The 18,641-nt window shown below is 47.6% G+C and overlaps 2 protein-coding genes across 3 annotated transcripts; both read right to left on the bottom strand.

The window, feature by feature from the left end:
* Positions 1-369: 369 nt before the first annotated feature.
* On the bottom strand, positions 370-1,829 carry LOC123160401 (receptor-like cytoplasmic kinase 185). Its single transcript, XM_044578226.1, has 3 exons — positions 1,643-1,829; positions 1,150-1,541; positions 370-1,052 (listed from the first exon to the last, which is right to left on the bottom strand). The coding sequence occupies exons 1-3, from the start codon at positions 1,827-1,829 to the stop codon at positions 825-827; spliced, it is 807 nt and encodes a 268-aa protein (XP_044434161.1). The 3' UTR covers positions 370-824.
* Positions 1,830-7,203: 5,374 nt separating this feature from the next.
* LOC123182806 (uncharacterized) lies at positions 7,204-10,678 on the bottom strand. 2 transcript variants are annotated; one of them, XM_044595475.1, is made up of 7 exons: positions 10,394-10,678; positions 9,721-9,839; positions 9,541-9,623; positions 9,155-9,276; positions 8,199-8,363; positions 7,629-7,722; positions 7,204-7,549 (listed from the first exon to the last, which is right to left on the bottom strand). In XM_044595475.1, the coding sequence occupies exons 1-7, from the start codon at positions 10,422-10,424 to the stop codon at positions 7,342-7,344; spliced, it is 822 nt and encodes a 273-aa protein (XP_044451410.1). In that variant the 5' UTR covers positions 10,425-10,678; the 3' UTR covers positions 7,204-7,341. The 2 variants fall into 2 exon arrangements, with proteins under 2 accessions (XP_044451410.1, XP_044451411.1); XM_044595476.1 differs by having other exon boundaries at positions 8,199-8,282; positions 10,394-10,583.
* Between the last annotated feature and the right edge of the window lie 7,963 nt (positions 10,679-18,641).

Here is an 18,641-nt window from a genome sequence, read left to right as displayed (position 1 = left end):
GGCCTTTCTCTCGACTTTCAACCACGCATGCGTGCATGCAGGTCCTCCCAAATATTTGCGGGCCATTGCATTTGTACTATGTGTATGCTACTAGCTCACTTTCACAATATAGTGCACATAGATTTTGACCAAATTTATAAAGACCATGTTAGATAAGTGAAAGAGTACTAATTAGCTGTGCCTTTCACGCCGTAGTGCGCATAGACTTTGGCCAACTTTATACTTTCTCCGTTTCTTTTTACTTCACATATAAGATTTATTTAAAATCAAACTAGTAAAATTTGACCAAATTTATATTAAAATATATCAACATCTACAATACTAAAATTAAACAATATGAAAATTAATTTCATAATGCATCTAATAAAATTAGTTTGATATATTTTAATATAAACTTAGTCAAACTTTACAAAAATTGACTTTGACTAAATTTAATATGCAGACTAAAAAGAAATGGAGAGAGTACCACATTATGATAAAAAGAAAGAGTACTAATTGTACCCCGCAAAAAAAGAAAGAAAAGAAAGACTACTAATTGTGCCTTCCACACTGTGTGGATCGGTTCAGCTGAAACTTTCCGATCTTGCTTATGCAGTACACACATTTCCACCTCTAGAACCAAGATAAATCCATTAACACCGGCCAATCAACCTGTGCATGTTTTTACCTAGGATTGTGATGAACAGCCTAATACTATGCAGGTCAGGCACTTGTTATTCGTCAACAAGCAACAGAGTCACAATCACAACAAACAAGTAATATAACTTGATTGATATGATCGATGCGTCCGGAGATGACGTCGACGTACGTCGTTTCTCCGTAGGTTAACGAAGCGCCGCATGGTGTGAAGATTCAGGTGGATGATTGTCGTAGGCGGCAAGGCGAGACAGAGCTGCGACGACGGCACCGATGGGGGATTTCATGGCCGGCTCTTCGTGGATGCACATGGAAGCAACTTCCAGTGCCTCTTGCAAATCCATGGACGGATACCGGGCCTGCAGTGCTGGATCTGCCATCCGGCGGAACTGGCCCCTGTCCATCAATTGTGTGGCCTGATCCAACAGCAAGTTTCACATCATTCACGGCCAAATTAACAAGAAGCAGCAAATATATACATGTGAACCACGAGCCTGGCTATAGTTAACTTACCCATATGACAAGGTTGCAATCCTCGGCGATGGCCCGGGTGGGGTCGACGGGCCTCCTCCCTGTGATTAACTCCAGCAGCACGCCGCCAAAGTTGTACACGTTCGACTCCATGGTCGCCTTCCCTTTAAATCTTGTCTCGGGGGCAATTGCAGCGGTTCTGGTGAAATCAATACACAATTTCTCATCATCATCCGCAACTAGCCGACCAAGGTCTGCCAGTCCATATTGGGACAACTTTGGGTGGTTGCCTTCTCCGAGCAAGACGTCCGAGCTGCTCATGAATATGTGGTACACCACACCTTTGTCGTGGAGATACTCTAAACCCTTGGCCACGCCGGCAGCTATGTTCATCCTTGTGTTCCAGTCTAGCAGTGCTTGGCCCGGAGACCGATCTGATGAGCACAAGATCGATCCTGGGATTAATTAATTAACACAAACTCAAGCGATCGAATCATGAGTACTATGAGCAAAACTAGGGTTTGGTAGCCAATACATGCGAAAGAAGTCCGAACGATGCGGAAGTCGTCTCTGAAGTTCCTGGTCGCCGCCGCGAGCTCGTCGAAGGCCAAGGTCCGTGCCGCGGTGGCGGCGACGCTGCTGCTGCTGTGGGGATCGGCCCGGGGAGGCGGTGGGACTTCCTTCCTTGCCCCCAGGCAGAGGAAGCAGCTGGAACCACCCATTTGCTTGAAGGAGAAAGTTTGCACCGGCACCTGTGGCCTTAAGTAGCCATCGCTGCTTGCCGAAGACGGAAACCAGCAACAACTTGCAAGCGCGTCTCCTGCCGAAAACGGAAAACCACCAACGACCAGCAAGTAGCAGTATTTCTCTGACCGTGCTCTCTTCTCTTCTGAATAGTCACCGGGGTTGCATTTTGACCATCGAATTATGCAGACTATAGTACAGCACGACAGAGTGCATCGTCTCGCAAAAAAGAAAATGTGCGTGCTAAACATGGACACCTGCATGAAGCCGTGTATATATGTGTGTGTCAGCCAGTCAGTGTGTGTTTGAAGTTGAACTTGAACTGATGAATTTTGCACATAACTATCCCACTGCAGCCACTTGTCTTCATTGTATAATATACACTTTTGATCACTGTTCAAGAATTCGTCCGATTAATCAGTTAACGGGCCAGTTAATCCCTACTCGTAGGACGGGTGACCGAATCGAATAGCACCTATTCGTTGTGTTAACCTGTCAGGCTGATTAATTGGCACGTTAGACCAATTAATTGGTTGTTAGGTCAATTAATCGCTGCTGACCCATTAATTTGTGGGCAAACATAGCCCATGAATTTTCCCTGCAATCCCTCCCATCCCCCTCTCGCTCCACAATAGCTAGGGGTCGACCAAACAGTAGCATATTTTGGTTTATTACATAGCTGAAAGCATTAGAGTATGGCATAACACATAAAAAAACTAGAAATATGTTGGCAATTCCTATTGAATCTACCGATTAATGGTCGGCCGATTAATCCAGTTAATAGGCCGATTCACTGATTAATCACTACTCTCAAGCCGATCGAGTAGCTACCAGTTACCGATTTCGTGAACAATGCTTTTGATCATCATTTTTTTAGGGAAAAACTTCCGATCTAATCATCAACTGTCACGGTTGTACAAAGAACACTAAAAGTAAAAATTAGACCCAAGTTTGTAGACCACCTAGCGACGACTATTAGCACTAGAGCGAGCCGGAGGCGCGTCGTTGTCATCGCCCCTTCCTCATCGGCGCCAGGCAAACCTTGCTGTAGTAGACAACCGGCAAGTCGTCGTGCTACCTATAGGTCCAGCGGACTAGAACAACAACCTCCGCCATTGAAGAGAAAAGTAGATAGAAAGGATCCAACCTGTAGACACACAAACGCCGACGAACGAAGACTGGATCCACATGGATCCACCGAAGCTTTGATCATCATATTTGACAAGATCTATTGTGTGCGTAGAATTGACCATAAGTAATACGATACATCATTTTTTGTCAAATGATTTATCAGAATGCAATATGCACTAAAATTACCAAAAAGAAGTCAAGAGAGTTGCTTAATCTTGATGCATTGACTGACCGAGCGGATTGATCGGTTGATGGGAAAAACCTATGGAGCATATGTACGCACGGATGATACTATCTTTTAAATGAGATATTTTTTGTTTTGTTTACAGAGAGAGCACATGCATGTATTGACTGACCGAATAAACTTGCTTGTTGACTGATGGAATTTTTTTATGAAGCACCCGTATGAATAATGGAGAAGTAAAAAGAGCACGGGCGATACTATCTTTCAAATAAGAGAGAGCACATGCATGCATTGACGGACCGAGTAGACTTGTTTGTTGATTGATGGAAAAAATATTATGAAGCATCCGTGTGCATAATGAAAAGATGAAATGAGCACATGCATGCCAAGACGGTTGATTGACTGGTCAGGCGTGTTAGGCACGCCGGTACCATACGCCATACCATCCCATGACGGTGTGCGTGCAGGAACTGGCCGTGTTTTTTCAGGCATCCGTGCACGTCCCACACCCATCGGTCCATTCCACACACATGCCAAGGGCACGCACGCATACACAGTGAGAAAGGCGAACTGAAAAAGCTTGAAAGGACGGAGCGACTCTCGGCCTCATCTGACACGCCGCACCGCATTACTGGTGGGTAGCTTGTGGCCTTGAGTAGCCATTACAACTTGCCATTAACTTACAAACACACGAAACGAGTAGCCAGCCCAGTGGTATCGAAACAGCTCTGCGTAAGATTAATTTTCGTCGAGGATAGCTATACGACTAGACTGCAAATGCTATGGTCCACAAACTGAATGATCTATATTTTGTCTCTAATCGTACATGTTGGACGGGAATTGATCGGTACGTATAGCAAGGTTGCAGTGGTATTGACGGTACGCAGGCACGCGTCTTGTCTGCCCCGTCGTCTCCGGTCACTTGACTAGACTAAAGTCCCCAAGCAAAGCAACCAAGGAGAAGCAACGTTGATCGCTCCACTCGGTTTTTCTCTTTCAAACAAGAGTACATGCATGCGTGCACGCGTGTACTCTACGCAGAGCACCCACCTACTCCCTTCGTTTTAGTACAAAGTTGAGTCATTTATTTTGGAATGGAGGAAGTAGTAAAAATCAAGGAAGAAAGGGCAACAACACCGTACCTGTCGACTCTCTCGCAGCAACATACAAACAGTTCCACTTTTTTCGACTGGTATCGACTCTCTCCTCCGCGCACGCATCTCCGCTCACCGCCGCCCGCCATGCGTACTCGGGGTCGGAGGTGCAGCTCGCCGGCGCCGGCGGCAGGGGCCACGTCTCCATCCATTTCACACCCAACGAAAAGCCGCCTCCTTTTCTCAATTTCGATCGCCACCCGGAGCCCCCACCCCAACGTTGCCGCACGCTCCCTTTGCTCTCTGCTCGCCGGGACTCGCCATCCCTCCGTCCTCGCCGCTGCGTCGTCATCACAAATCTCTCTCTCACTCCAATCCATCCATCCATTGCGATTTGCCAAATAAGTACTACAGTAGGTAATATATAAAATGAATGGGGGGACGCATCTTTTTCCCAGCCCTGCCACCGCCACTGGATTCGATTCGATTCCTCCAAGCCCGCGACGGCAGAATTAATCGGCGGCGACCATGCCGTGGGCCGCTGCACCATGCGTTGCGTGCACGGGCAGGAGCGCCGGACCCTCGCGCGCTCAGAGGCACAGCTGGCACCGGCGCCAAGCCACCTTTTTCCTTGTATCTCTGCGGCAAGAGAACCTGACCTCAATCGACCTCTCGTCTCCTCCCTGCCCGTCCGGTCGCGAGGTGCGGGGTCGTCGATTCCGGCAGCACCCCTCTCGAGTCTCGATTCCTCGCTCGCGCGTGGCACAAATACCTCGCTCGCCGCCGCCACTCCTCTGCTTCGGGCACCACCCGACGCAGTCATCCTCCCCTGAGCTGACCACCAATTAGTGCTCGCCGCTGATGCTCCTCTCCCGCACGTCTCCCTCCGCCGCCGACAAGGCTGCTCTACCGGGACGGGGGAAGATTCATGACTTGTGGGGGGAAGAAAAAACAAATCTTCCCGCCGCCTGCGTGGCTCCGACGGACCGACCGACCCACGTGAGTTCAGGTGGGTTTGGGTGCGGATCCACCAGAGCACACAAACACAAGGGGAACCAGCTCTGCTCTGTGCTCTCTGCTTTTTCTTCTTTCCTTTCTCGTGACGCCCGTTGTAATAATAATAATAATAATAATAATAATAATAATAATAATAATAATATTGTTTTTCTTTCCCAGCCAAACACATACTCCATGGCCCATAATGCCACGGCCGATGAAGCAACCTTTCCTTTTCCTTTTCCTTTTTTCTAACATAGTATAGACGTAAGCGTTCATATAAACGCGCATACACTCACCCCTATAAACGCACCTCCTACCCCTATGAGCACCTCCGAAAAACTGAGCCGGTATATTATCTTGAAATTTACAAAGTCACCGTAGGCACCTCGTCCTCGACGGGAACGTCTCCTCCCGTCATGTTTAGCCATCTCAAAGCTCAAACAAAATTGATATTTTTAGATCTTGGCGTGATGAAAAATGCCAAGAAACCCTAATGAACATTCAACATAAAAATGCAAGAATTTTTTTGGGGCTCCCTCTGACCTCTGTAAAGTCAGCCATACACCATTGTGCAGCTTGGCGCAAATGATTTTTTGGGTTATATCTTTATCACCCTCAATGTCGAGCGAAGATAAGGGTAGGACCTACGACGAAGGCATCTCTAGAGGCGGGCGCATGATGGTCGTTGGCTTGGATGGTACAAAACTACAGAGGAAGACACTGTAAGAGATCAGGAGGTGTGAAGGGGCGGTGCCTAGACAGTGAGGATGGCCAGACAACATCACCCTAGGGTTACAAACCCTAGTCGGCTACGTCGGTAGAGGTAGACTCCTCCACAACCCCGGTATTTTTGGCTTGTTCATCAAGTCTTCCGGAGTCTTTGTATAACGCGTCATGGACCAACCAAAGTGGCCAGGGATGGAACCAATGCAGGGGGTCCTCGGCCCCACCGACCAGGCCGGGAACCGACTTTTTTTCGGATGGCGGTGATAATAAGCGTAACTGACTTGAAGAAGAGATAGCGATGGTGGTTTTTGAGAATCATCATCGTCGTGTCATTAACCGCCCTAGGGAATGCCCACCAATCAACTTGTGACATGTCATCGATCCGCGGCAGCACCACGGCCTTCTCAACCATGCATTTTTCTAAAAGCAGAGCATGTTGTCTCTATTATATATGCTAGAAGTAGTGATTCATCCGCGTGCGGGGTGCGCGTGCGACGGCGAGGCGGAGGCGACGAGATGACGCGACGACGACGCTTCCCTGGTGGGGTGGTTCCACCGTCCTCTGAGGTCAGAGCCATCGCAGGCAAGTTCCACCCTTCTCTTCTCCTCGTGGTGCTGATTGATTCGGTTTTCACTCGCATGGCGTGGCCCGAGACGAGGTAGGCTGGGAGGATCAAGTGCTGAAGCCCGTTGTCGGCGCGGTTTGATGAGTGTGGCGGGCTCCTCCTCGCCGCAGCTGTCCCGGACGGCGGCGGCGATTGAAAAGAAAATCGCGAATGGTATTGGTATGCCCGGTCCCCGGAGGAGAGGAACCGGAGGGAGAGCAGGTGTTTTTTTTTTCATTTTGTGGCTTCAATTTGGGGAGGCACGGCGGGCGACGGGCGGCGAAGCGTCTGTGCACGACCGTACGTGACGCACGCGGACGTCAGGCTCAAGTCTCGTGGCATCGACGGCTCAAAGGCCAACTCCGCGATGGAGGCGCAGGCTCGATTTTGGTCTTCAAATAAATTCAGTCACCTTCCGTCTAGTCACGCCCTTAGTTCAGAAGAGTTTGACGAGGCGAGACTTGCCTGTAACTTGACAAAAACCTGACCGACCCAAGCGGGCTCAACTAGACCACGGTTTGCAAGCTGACTCCAGCACAAACTCCTCCAAATAACACGGACGCGCGCATTTCCTATTTTTAGGAATGATAACTAGTTCGAGCTTCTGCTTTCAGAAGATGTAAGACGAAGAAATCTTTACTGAAATTAGTGACGTTTCTGCAGCACAGCACAACGACTATCCAGGCATTTGGCCATCCGGTAATGTAACAAGTAAATGGTGCATCAATCAAGCTCCACAATGGTCAGACGATCACAGTTTCGGACGCAAGGACGATGATTTTCGAGGACGGGGCTTGATGAAATCCAGTGCAAGTGATGTCAGCTCTTGCTCGTGGCCTGTGTACCGATGGTTGGCTCTCACGACTATGTGCAAGTCATGGTTTGGTATGTGCGCGGCAAACATCAGGGCGTCTCTCGCTGGGACCGTTTCATCTTCAGAGCCGTGAACCGTGAGAACCCTGCAGATCGGTACATATTTTTCTCAGTGATTGGGTTGTTCATGTGAGTTGGTTCAGGTGCAAGAGAGCAGCTTAGAACCTGCAGTCTTTGCTTATGGAGCGGCTCGAAAGCAGGGTATCAGTGCTCAGACGATCTCGCAGACTTTCTTCTGTCACCCGGTACTCAAACTTGCCTGCACAAAGGCATAGCAACGATAATATTGCAATAAGGTAAGTAAGCATAACACTGGGGTTGTCATTTTCAAAATAAATCTTTCAGTTACAATATTTGCAGGTTCAGTCTTATGGATATAAGCAGAGAAACAAAATAATTATGCCGCCTATGGTTGACATAAGGATGATGAAGCTTACAAATAACTGACTATGGGAACAATTCAATGGATTCTCATGTATTCTAAGTCATCCCATACCACATGTCATAACCAGATCTTGTCAACTAGTTTCACCAGATAAACTGAAAAAGCTTGTGATATACACTACCAGAATCAGCACACGACTATTTTACTTGGAAACTCGGGAAAATTTTGTTTGATTCATAAACATGTGCTAGGCTTCAGATCTGTAGTATTTTATCAAAATAAATACGATGTGAGGCTTAATTTTTAGTACTCAACAAAATAATGACATGTCAAATGTAGCAAACTTACACCTTTTTTATTTCTGACGTCTATGTATCCATCTTTCTTTATCCTCTGCAGGAAATTCTTCCCCAGCCGCCCTTCGATACCTTCCTCTAAAGCAAAGCGGCCAGAAATATTCACAATGACGGTAACATCATGGTACATGGAAGCATATAAAAGCACAGCATTTCCTCCTAAAAGCAAGAAACAGAAGCGGTGAAATATGGAAGTATACTGTATAAAGTAACATACATGTATAGCATAGGAGGCAGGTACATCTACACGACAAAGCAAGGAGATCAGGATATAATGCATGGCACATGTAAATATTCTGTGATCACATTCAGTTATACATGAATACATTGTAGAGGTCCTTCCAGGAGGCAGCAAACACAGAAAGCAGTACACCAATTATGAGTTCCTACCACCTATTTATGTCGACTATGCATTCTAATGCAGCTAGCGCTTGTGTGCGATATGTGCACACAGGACTATTCCAATTTATATGACGTCCTTCTATAATTTTCCTAAGGGAGTGGAAAAAGAGTTGAGCTACTTTATGAAGAGGCTTTTATGGCAGGAAGATCTTGGGTCCAGGAAACATCATTTGGTAAACTGGAAAACTATTTGTTTATCAAAGGATATGGGAGGGCTGTGTGTTCTTAAATTGTAATTAATGTACATTGGACTGCTGGTTAATTGGCTTTGGAAGCTGGAACATGAGTATGGTGTGTGGCAGGGCTTACTGCAGAAAAAGTTTCTCAGTAATAAAAAACCAGGACAATCTCCGGTCTGGGGCTCTGATGGATATTAAGGATCTATAATTTTCCTTCTGTAGAAGGAAAGTTGGGAATGGGCTATCTGATGAGCTGCATAACAATGTTATTTTCCCTTGCAGTAAACTTTGCAATGAACTTCTATGCTTTCATTAATGAAATCAGGATGCAATCCCTTCAATAAATAAAAATGACCAAAGATTATCTACCTTTGCTATGCCCAACAAGGGCAATTATGTCATACTTCTGTTCTGAGAAATAAGATACTACAGAGCGCAAGTCATCTGCCTCTTTTCGGTAGTTCCCATATTGGAATAGACCCTCACTTTCCCTGCGAGAGAGATAACAAGCACCTAATTCAACAACAGTAGGCAAATTGAATGTGGCAGTCAGCAAGGAAGTACTCAAAGAACATTGTGTTATTAATAACAAATAATAATGGGGGAAATTGTGGCTGTTGCTACAGCTAAAGTGCATGAAAATATCTTATTCCTAATTCAGAAACATATTAATTCAACACCAAAAGTGAAAGTCTGCATGATGAGTGCTATGATACTATGCCCTGACCACTACAATGTCATTACAAGCAGCTTACCCATTTCCAGCAAAATCAAACCGAAAAGCATTAACTCCTGCACTTGCTAGTGCAGCGGCAAGGTCGACCAAGATACTGTCGTCCTGGAAGCCATTACAGATTAAGATGGCCATACAAAGATTGTGAACAAAAATAGTGAAGGTTCTTGGATAAATGGACATATGGATGGTACAGACTTGCCTTTGTAGCTCTGAATCCATGACAAAGGATCACAAGTTCCTTCGAGCATGCTTCATGTAATAAACCAACAAGCTTCTCCCCGAGTTTGTTCGAAATTAGAACTCTTTGTGCACAAGCCACTGTAATCCATAAATTCAGATCAAGTGTCATAAAGTATAAATTTATGTCTTTGCAATGAAATGAATAAGGCAAGAAGAAGCATATGATCCATATCATGATTGTCAGTAGATAATCCGCAAAATTCTGTTGCAAACTTACAGATGACCAACTTCGACACAAATCTTCAACTGAGTGAACTATAGATAGACAAGCTAATGCCTGACAACAGCTCTCCGCAAAATTATCGAACCGGTGAGTAACCATTTCACATGATGGTCAGACTAAATCCACTGCACCACAACCTGACATTTTCTTGAGGAGATCCAACTAGACCCGGAGACCTGGCTAAATCGCCATATAAACGTTTGGGTGCAAGCGGAGATAGCAATCCGAAAGGCTAGAATTAATCATGTAAACCCCGAATTTTGTACTGAGCGTGTGGAATTTTCCGATCTCATGCTGCATCATCCCGGTCGAAAGAAACCTAGCTGCTGGAGACCAGCACGGGAAGGATCCGCCCAAAACTCTATTCAAAGCTAGCGGGGGCGGGGGGCGGGGCCTGCGGACGGCGTACCTGGGGACTGCGGCGATTTCTCCGGCGGCATGGACAGGCAGGGGGGCCGGGCGCCGGCGAGACGCTAGGCCGGAGTCGAGCTGGACACTGAGCTTCCGAGCCTTTTTTTTTTAGCCAACTGAGCTTCCGAGCCTGCTTGCCTCACGCCGTGGGGTGCCGCGGTTGGCTTTCAGTAGGCCTCCTTATTTATTTATTCTGAAACCAATAGGGCCTCCTTATTTATTTATTCTGAAACCAATAGGGCCTCCTTAGCTTGCACACGGCCCAGTTTTCATCTGAATGGGGATACGAACCCCTAAAAAGAACTCTGAATGGGGTACCAGAATAGATATGGGGCGTGCTAAGAGATCCGCCGCCCGGCGAGCCGTCGGTTCCTCTTTTCTAATTTTCTAATTTCATGCAACAATACTCTTGGATTTCCCTAACCAAGGTTTTCCTAGGTCACGAACCACGGTACGTCTGGCAACTCTCTGGCTCCGCCTTGCATTTGATGTGTTCGACGCATTGGCTGATCGGATTTTTTGTGATTTTATTAGGGAAAAAGATGGATTCCGATGCTTCGTTGGACAAGGAGTATGGACCGATGAAGCTCGATCAAATGATTCAAGATGATTTCTTCGATTCATCATATTTAGACGAACAAGTGAACATGATCATGCTCATGAGCATGCAAGAGAAAATGGACCGGGAAATGAAGCATATTTCTCAACTTTAAGGGCTCAATCAAAGGGAGAAGAGTGATCAATCGGGATAGGGTGTCCGGAGCAAAGCTACTGCACAGGGACTACTTTGCTCCCAATCCTACTTTCCCGGATGATCCATGGTTTTCTCGCCATTTTCGCATGTGGAAACCATTGTTTTTGCGCATTATGGAGGGACTGGAGGCACACGACGACTACTTCAAGCTCACAAAGGATTGTTGCGGACAACTCTCTTTCTCTGTCAAACAGAAGTGCACGGCTACTCTGAGGATGCTTGCACTTGGTACTACTGCAAATGCCGTTGGTGAGATGGGCAGGATGTGGGAGAGCACGTGTCTGAAGACTACGGTCAAGTTTGCCCGCGTCGTGGTGAAGGTGTTTGGACCTGAGTATCTTAGAGAACCAAATGTGCAGAACACAGAGAAGTTGTTGGCTATTGGAGAGGCAAGGGGTTTCCAGGATGCTCGGATCAATTGATTGCATGCATTAGCAATGAAAAATTGCCCCAAAGGTTTGCGGGCAATGTATCATGGTCACACCAGAGAGGCCACCATCATACTAGAAGTGGTGGCATCACATGACTTATGGATTTGGCATGCTTTCCTTGAAATGTCGGTTTCTCACAACGACATCAATGTGCTTCAACAATCTCCGGTGTTCATGAGGCTTTGCAATGGGGAATCACCACCGTGCAACTACACCGTCAATGTTCGAGACTACAACATGGGATACTATCTTGCCAATGGTATCTATTCTCAGTGGGCGGCATTTGTGAAGACCATATCCGAACCACACATGGCAATAAACAGAGCCACTTTGCAACAATGCAGGAAGCGGCTAGAAAGGATGTGGAGAGGGCATTTGGTGTGCTTCAAACTTGTTGGGAAATTGTGTGTAGCGCTACAATGATGTGGGAATCTGAAACTTTGTGCCAGTTGATGACATGTTGTGTTATTTTGCACGATATGATTGTAAAGGATGAGGATGATGGTGTAGTCCAAACCAATGATTTTGAAGCACCTGGAGAACAAGTTGAAATCCTGAAAGATCAAGATACAACTCAGCTTATGAACTTTCTGCAGATGCATCAGAATCTTTGAGGTCATCAGGTGCACACACAGCTACTCAATGATCTTGTGGAGCGCACATATGGACCCACAATAAAACCAATATTTGAGTTGTGCACTTAAAATAAATCTTATATAAACACTGTCTATGCTTGGTACCAATATTTGTTATTTAAGTGCGACATTGACTTTTACGATCGACGTGCATGGATTTGAGAGTCTGGATTTGAGATATGTGGATGCCAGAAGCGAAATATGAGGGGCCGTCTATGATCGGAATGTGCATTTTACTGTCCAATTCTATGTTTGTATCATGATCTACGGTTTTTATCTACATTACATGTTAGTATAGATACGAGGGACCGAATATGAGATACACAAATGCGGACGACAAAATTTGAGAAGTGTCCGATCAATGTGTCTCCGGACCCGTGGACACGTCCACTGATGTTTAAGGCCCCGGATTTGCAGGTCGCGGCTGTAGATGTCAGCCCATGAGGGTGGCTGCAGCCGCCGCGCACGGAGGAGCTCGCTGGGGTGGCGTGTGGCAACGACATCACGTGGAGTGGAGAGCGGCGAAACCACGACGGGCCTCATCATGCGATTGCGGGGACCAGCTGGGTCGCGCGTCGGGACGGGGTCGGCGAGGCCACGAGGCGTCGTGCCCGGGCTCGTGGAAGTCGCGCGTGGATTTGCCGGTGGCTCGCTGCCACCACACGGTGAGGCACGGTCGCCACACAGGACGGATTTGGCGCTTAGTCCTAGTTCATTTTCCAGCACTGCACCGGGACCAACTTGAGCCGCGGCGGGAGACGTGGCCGGTGTCCCGATGGCCGCACCGACGGCCGACGTCTCTGGACACTCTCGTAGGACCGTCCCCGAGCCTGACGCGTCCTAGGTTTCCCACAATGTATTCTTGCGGGCACGTGCCTGTGTGCGCGCGTGGTGTTCTGGTGTAACTACTAGTCTGGGTGTGCTATCACCGTGTGTATGCTTGCGGCTCCTGAAATTTATTCCTAATCAAATCCGGACAGATTTGAAGTAACCATGACAGTTTCTACGGACGTGAAGATTCGTTCATGGGAGCTTTGCCACTATTGCTTTGTTTGTTTATAGTACACAAGATGCCTTTGCGATTGCTTGCATGGACAACATACTAAATAAGAAGGAAAAAGGATGAGCTAACCAGCAGGACCCTCGAGGAACTCGTGCCACTTCACCAGCTATCCCACCAGCCTTAACGGAACTGAAGACGACAGTACAACAACGCAGAGGACAGGAGCCACCAAAGCCGCCACCAAAACGATACAACTCCGTCACTCCAGTACAGAGAATCTCCATCAACTAATTGAAAGAACAACGAATCATACCGAATCTAGAATTTTCTATACAACGATCGCGTCAGCAACACCACCGACGCGCGCCGTGAAGCGACCGCCGCATGCGTTGCGAGGCTGTTCAACATCACGCGACTCGGCGTCCGTGAACCAGCGGCGCCGGAGCGCGTCCGCGGCGGTGGGCCTCCTTGCTAGAGCATCTAAACCTGTCTCGTAGGTTTGGGCGGACTGCCCGTCACTGTTTGGTCGTAAAATTTTGACCCAAATGAACGTCTCAAACGGGCCGCAAACGCCTAGGTTGACCGGCATCTTCATATTTAGCACAAATATAAGGTGGATATAACGGCACGCGGGCGCGCACGGCCTACGTTGGCCTATCCGATCTCACATATATTTCTTCCCATTCGCCTGCCGGACCAAACCCTAACCACTTCACTCCACTCCTCTCCGCTACCCAAGCTCGTCCTCAGCGCCGTCCGGCAGTCTTCGGCATGCCAGACAGCTGATCCGAACCTTCATCTCCAGATCCATCGACCTCGAGTTCATCCCACACGGCCACGAAAAGGAGATGTTCGTCCGGCTTGTGCTCCGCCGCTCCCGGGTGGAGGCCCATCCACTTCAGCTCTCAGACTCCTTCCGTCCGCCCAAATGGTGCATGGATCTGGCACTAGGGCAGCCGTCGCTGCCTCAACGGAGGCGGTGCAGTCCGTTTGGCGTCCGAACGCGATGGCGGGCGCACAACCCCTCCGTTGGTGCGCCGAGGCCATGGACGCACCGTGAGTGTCGTTTGACGCAAACATGGCGCGACATGTCCGCCATGCACGGCAGCGTGCGCGGCGACAGCGCTCGCGGCAGTGAACGTCGGCGAGGCGGAGTTGCATTCTCCGGCGCCCCGTACGATGCACTAGTCCAGGCACCGCAACATCGTCGTGGTGGATGTCACCGGCTCTTCACAGGACGGATCCATCGTCGATTTGACGTCCACCGGCACCCAACGGGTACCGGGCTCCAACGAGGAAGAGTAGGGCATGGGAGATGGCGGCACCTTGAGTCCCTTGAGCCAGTTCGTGTCCCATGCCCTACTCTACCTTGCCGGTGACCAGACCAACAATCTGAGGCGTGCAGCCGGCCGCCGGACATGGCCACGGCGGAGAAAAACGAAACTCCGCTCGAAGATCGTTGTGTTGCATGTAATAATATGGATTTGAGGTTTCTAATTTGAGGTATCAGGATATGGAATGCATCTTTTGAGGCGTGATCGCTCACTGTCCAGGCGCGTCCGCCGGCGTTTGAGGTGTCGGATTTGCCCATCGCCACTATAGATGCTCCTAGAGTTTGAGTTATGCAATACATGTGATTTTAACTATCTCTATCTCTTCCATCATGTATCTATCTCCATCTCTCTGTAACAAACCAGAACAGATCCAGGTGATCGCTCTTCTTGTATGCTACGACAAGGTTGATTGCCCTCGATAAATAAATGCACGCGGCGCTCCTCAAGGAGAGTAGGAACGCTTCTCAACCAATTTTATAGGACAACGCTAACGCCCACACATGTCGTGGGAGCCAAACCCGCCCACACGCCTTATAGCACACAGACTACGCCATGTCACCGCATGCATGTGGAAATTTTCGAAAACACTAACGCCCACACGTGTGGGCGTCTGGTGTGTGGGCAACTCACCCACACGCATGGATCCTGCTCCAACCAATTCTGCACGAATCTTGGCGCGTTCTAGCAGTTTTTGTGTGCCACGTAGGACTAAGCTGGTGTGAGGGCATTCATCCGGTCACCCACACGTCCTTTTTACCACACGGGGGGCTGGTGTGTGGGTGTTTAGCAATTCGCCCACACACCAGTTTTCACGCACGCAGAGGGGGCTGGTGTGTGGGCGTTTATCACTTCGCCCACACGCCCATCTCCTTGCCCACACCCAAAGCTGGCAGTTGCCATGTGTTTCTGCATGGTACATGGCAACTGCCCTAGCTTTGCTTGTAAGCAGATGGCAACTTTCTTTTATCCGAGTTGCCATGTGTTTTTGCATGGTATATGACAACTGCCCTAGCGTGCACGTAAGCAGATGACAACTCTTTCTCTTTACTTGGCAACTGCCCTAGCGTGCTTGTGGGCACACGCTAACTCTCTCTTTTACCCGAACATGTTTTTTTGCCATGCCTTTTTGTAGTGCTACACGGCAACTGCCTAGTGTTAGTGGGTGGCAACTCCTAAAGTTTTGAGATCATGGCAACTGCAGTAGACCAAACCATACATGGCAACTGCAGTTGAGCAACCATGGCAACTGTAGTTGTCCGACATGGCAACCGAAGTTCAGCGACATGGCAACTACAGTTAAACGAACATGGACGAGGGTCTGGACCATGGCAACTGCGGGACGCGCGGTGACTGTCACGCGGGGCGTGCGGGACCACGAGGTACGAGGCCTGACGTACGGGGCGTGTGGGCGTTATCTTTTTCGCCCACACACACGTGTGAGAGGGATCGGGAGGGGAAAAAAGAGGTGTGTGGGCATTACTTGTTTTGCCCACACATAGGTGTGTGGGCTGTTCCTCTTATACACCACATAAAATGTGTGGGCAGACCCCCTAACGCCCACACGTGTGGCACTTATCAACGTCCAATTTTTTTTGGATTTTCTATTTTTAAAATGTTTTATCTCTTAAATGAAAAATCCGATTGAAGATCCGTTTTCACCATTAAATCCCTCGTGATGAGATCTTCGAAACTAGATCTCGTATCAATATATTTCGACGATTTTTTTGGGTTAAAAGTTGCCGTGTCTATTACACATGAATTGCCATGATGTTTATACTGAAGTTGCCATGATATGTTTCAGTTATTTTCTTCTACATTTAAAAGTAAATTTTGACATATTATAAAACGGGGAATTAAGAAACTAGACTTGCCATGCACCATAAATTAAAATTGCCATGATACATGCACTTAAAATTGCCATGGTTCATGCAAAAAAATATTTTCATGGTCAAAGTACTGAAATTGCCATCATCGAAAAACTAAATTTGCCATGATCTACAAACTAAAATTGTCACATGGCAACTTTAGTTTAAGCACTATGGCAACTACAATATGTAAACATCATGGCAACTTTTGGGAAAAAAAAATTCGTCGAAACATATCAACATGGGGTCTAGTTTTGAAGATCTCGTCGAGACGGATTTAATGGTGAAAACGGATTTTTAATTCGCCTTTTTAATTAGGAGATAAAACATTTTTAAACCGAAAACCAAAAAGATTTCTGCTGATGTCATCTGTTCATACGTGGTAAAATGAATGGTGATGGAGGCGTGTGGGCGATGTGCAAATGCCCACACGTGTGGGCGTTAGTTTTTCCGATTTTATATGGTATACAGAGCTAGCCTCTTCCCTATCATCTAGCAAACACAGAAACCCAAAACCCTATCTTCGCCATGGCTACGAGCTCAAGCATTGTCGCCCTCAACCTCAGCGCTCCACCAATAGAGAAGCTCACGAGGGGGAACTGCCTCCTCTGGAAAGAACATGTGGTGTCGGCACCGCGAGGCGCGCAAGTGACCGCTCTCCATGACAGCAGTGATGCCGCACCGCCGAAAACGATGGAGGTCACGAAGGCGGACAAAACCACAGGTATAGAGCCCAACCCTCCGTATGGCCCATGGCTGGTGAAGGACCAACAGGTTCTAAGCTACCTGTTGAACTCACTCACCCAGGAGATCCTTGCGCAAGTCATCGGTAAGGAAGGTACCTATGATCTATGGGCTGCTCATACCACACTATTCGCTGCACAGTCTCAATCTCCGATAACAAATCTGAGGATAGCCATCCCCAACACCAAAAAGGGCAACATGTCAAGCAACTCCTTCATCGCCAAGATGAAGAGTCTTGGAGATGAGCTTGCAGCGGCTGATCGTCCAGTGACCGATGGCGAGATGTTTGACTACATCCTCATTGGGCTCGATCGGGTTTACGATCCCATCATTGCAGCAGTCGGCGCCATCAAGAACTCCATCACCGTTGATGATTTTTTTTCTCGCAGATTTCTGCGTTCTACCAGAGGATGGAGATGTTGGGTGACGGACCATTCGGTTTTCGCTCATCTGCAAATGTCGTGTACAGAGGGCGCGCGCAGTCTCGGGCTAGAGGAGGTCACAGGCGTGGGAACAGAGGGCGTGGCCGTGGTGATCGTGCCTCTCCTTCTCCTACTCGTGATGGTGGAGGCGGCGGCTATCAGCAACGCCAGCGACAACCACCACATCAGCAACAGCATGAGGGGGACTATCCCAAGTGCCAAATATGCTACAAGTATCACGTCGGCGGCACAAGGGTTTGCTGGCACCGCTATGAGAAGAACCATGAAGAAAAGAAGAACGCCAACCTCATTACCAACTCCTACGGGATAGACACAAATTGGTACGTAGATTCTGGCGCCACCGAACACATCACAGGGGAACTTGACAAGTTGGCGATGCGCCAATTTTTTTCCTTCAAGAATTTGATCATGAGCACCGCTTATTACCACTCCATTCTTGATCTAGTATGCGTGATGACCATTGTCAAAGGCAAATTCGAGCATAGTGTACCGAGTGCCAATGTTCTGATCAAGGATCCTCCAAAAACAATTGCCAATTCAAGTTAATTTTTCGACAACGAACTGAATAATATGGTCCAAATTGAATAAAACATCAAAACCAACTTCGATATATATGCATCGCATTCATTCATTAGTACTATTTCATCAACATTCATTCATCATTCTAAATATACGCCTCCACACATTCATCTTTCTAAATATATGCATATATACATATGAATTCATTCTAAATATAGCAATACCAAATGTGCATATGTATATCCATTCTGAATATATCAATACCAAACATATCAATACTGCAAGATGTGGCTTCACCTATATCCAGACATCCATATGTCCATCCATTGATGCACACATCCATTCTAAAAAAATGTAGTTACAAAAGTTCAAACTAAAAGGTGAACTAGGGTTCACCTAGTGTCAAAAAATGCATCAAAACTAGAGCTATTATACTAAAACTAATGGAAGGGATCAAAAGAGCTCACTTCTCTCATCGTGGAGTCATCTCAATCCTCAAGAGCGGTGAAAAACTGAGG

Source organism: Triticum aestivum, chromosome 1D (assembly GCF_018294505.1).
Source record: "Triticum aestivum cultivar Chinese Spring chromosome 1D, IWGSC CS RefSeq v2.1, whole genome shotgun sequence".
In the NCBI taxonomy this organism is placed as follows: Eukaryota; Viridiplantae; Streptophyta; class Magnoliopsida; order Poales; family Poaceae; genus Triticum; species Triticum aestivum.
Note: the sequence above shows the minus strand (reverse complement) of the source record. Positions and strands in the feature narration are given on the sequence as shown.

Excerpts from the sequence above, each read along its gene's own strand:
- LOC123182806 (XM_044595475.1), bottom strand. The coding sequence starts at position 10,424 with ATGCCGCCGGAGAAATCGCCGCAGTCCCCAG. Across the intron at positions 9,624-9,720 it reads ATGGATTCAGAGCTACAAAG|GACGACAGTATCTTGGTCGA; the intron begins GCAAGTCTGTAC and ends AATGGCTTCCAG. Across the intron at positions 8,364-9,154 it reads CCTTGTTGGGCATAGCAAAG|GAGGAAATGCTGTGCTTTTA; the intron begins GTAGATAATCTT and ends TCTTGCTTTTAG.
- LOC123160401 (XM_044578226.1), bottom strand. The coding sequence starts at position 1,829 with ATGGGTGGTTCCAGCTGCTTCCTCTGCCTGGGGGCAAGGAAGGAAGTC. Across the intron at positions 1,542-1,642 it reads CGTTCGGACTTCTTTCGCAT|ATCGGTCTCCGGGCCAAGCA; the intron begins GTATTGGCTACC and ends TGTGCTCATCAG. Across the intron at positions 1,053-1,149 it reads ATTGCAACCTTGTCATATGG|GCCACACAATTGATGGACAG; the intron begins GTAAGTTAACTA and ends CTGTTGGATCAG.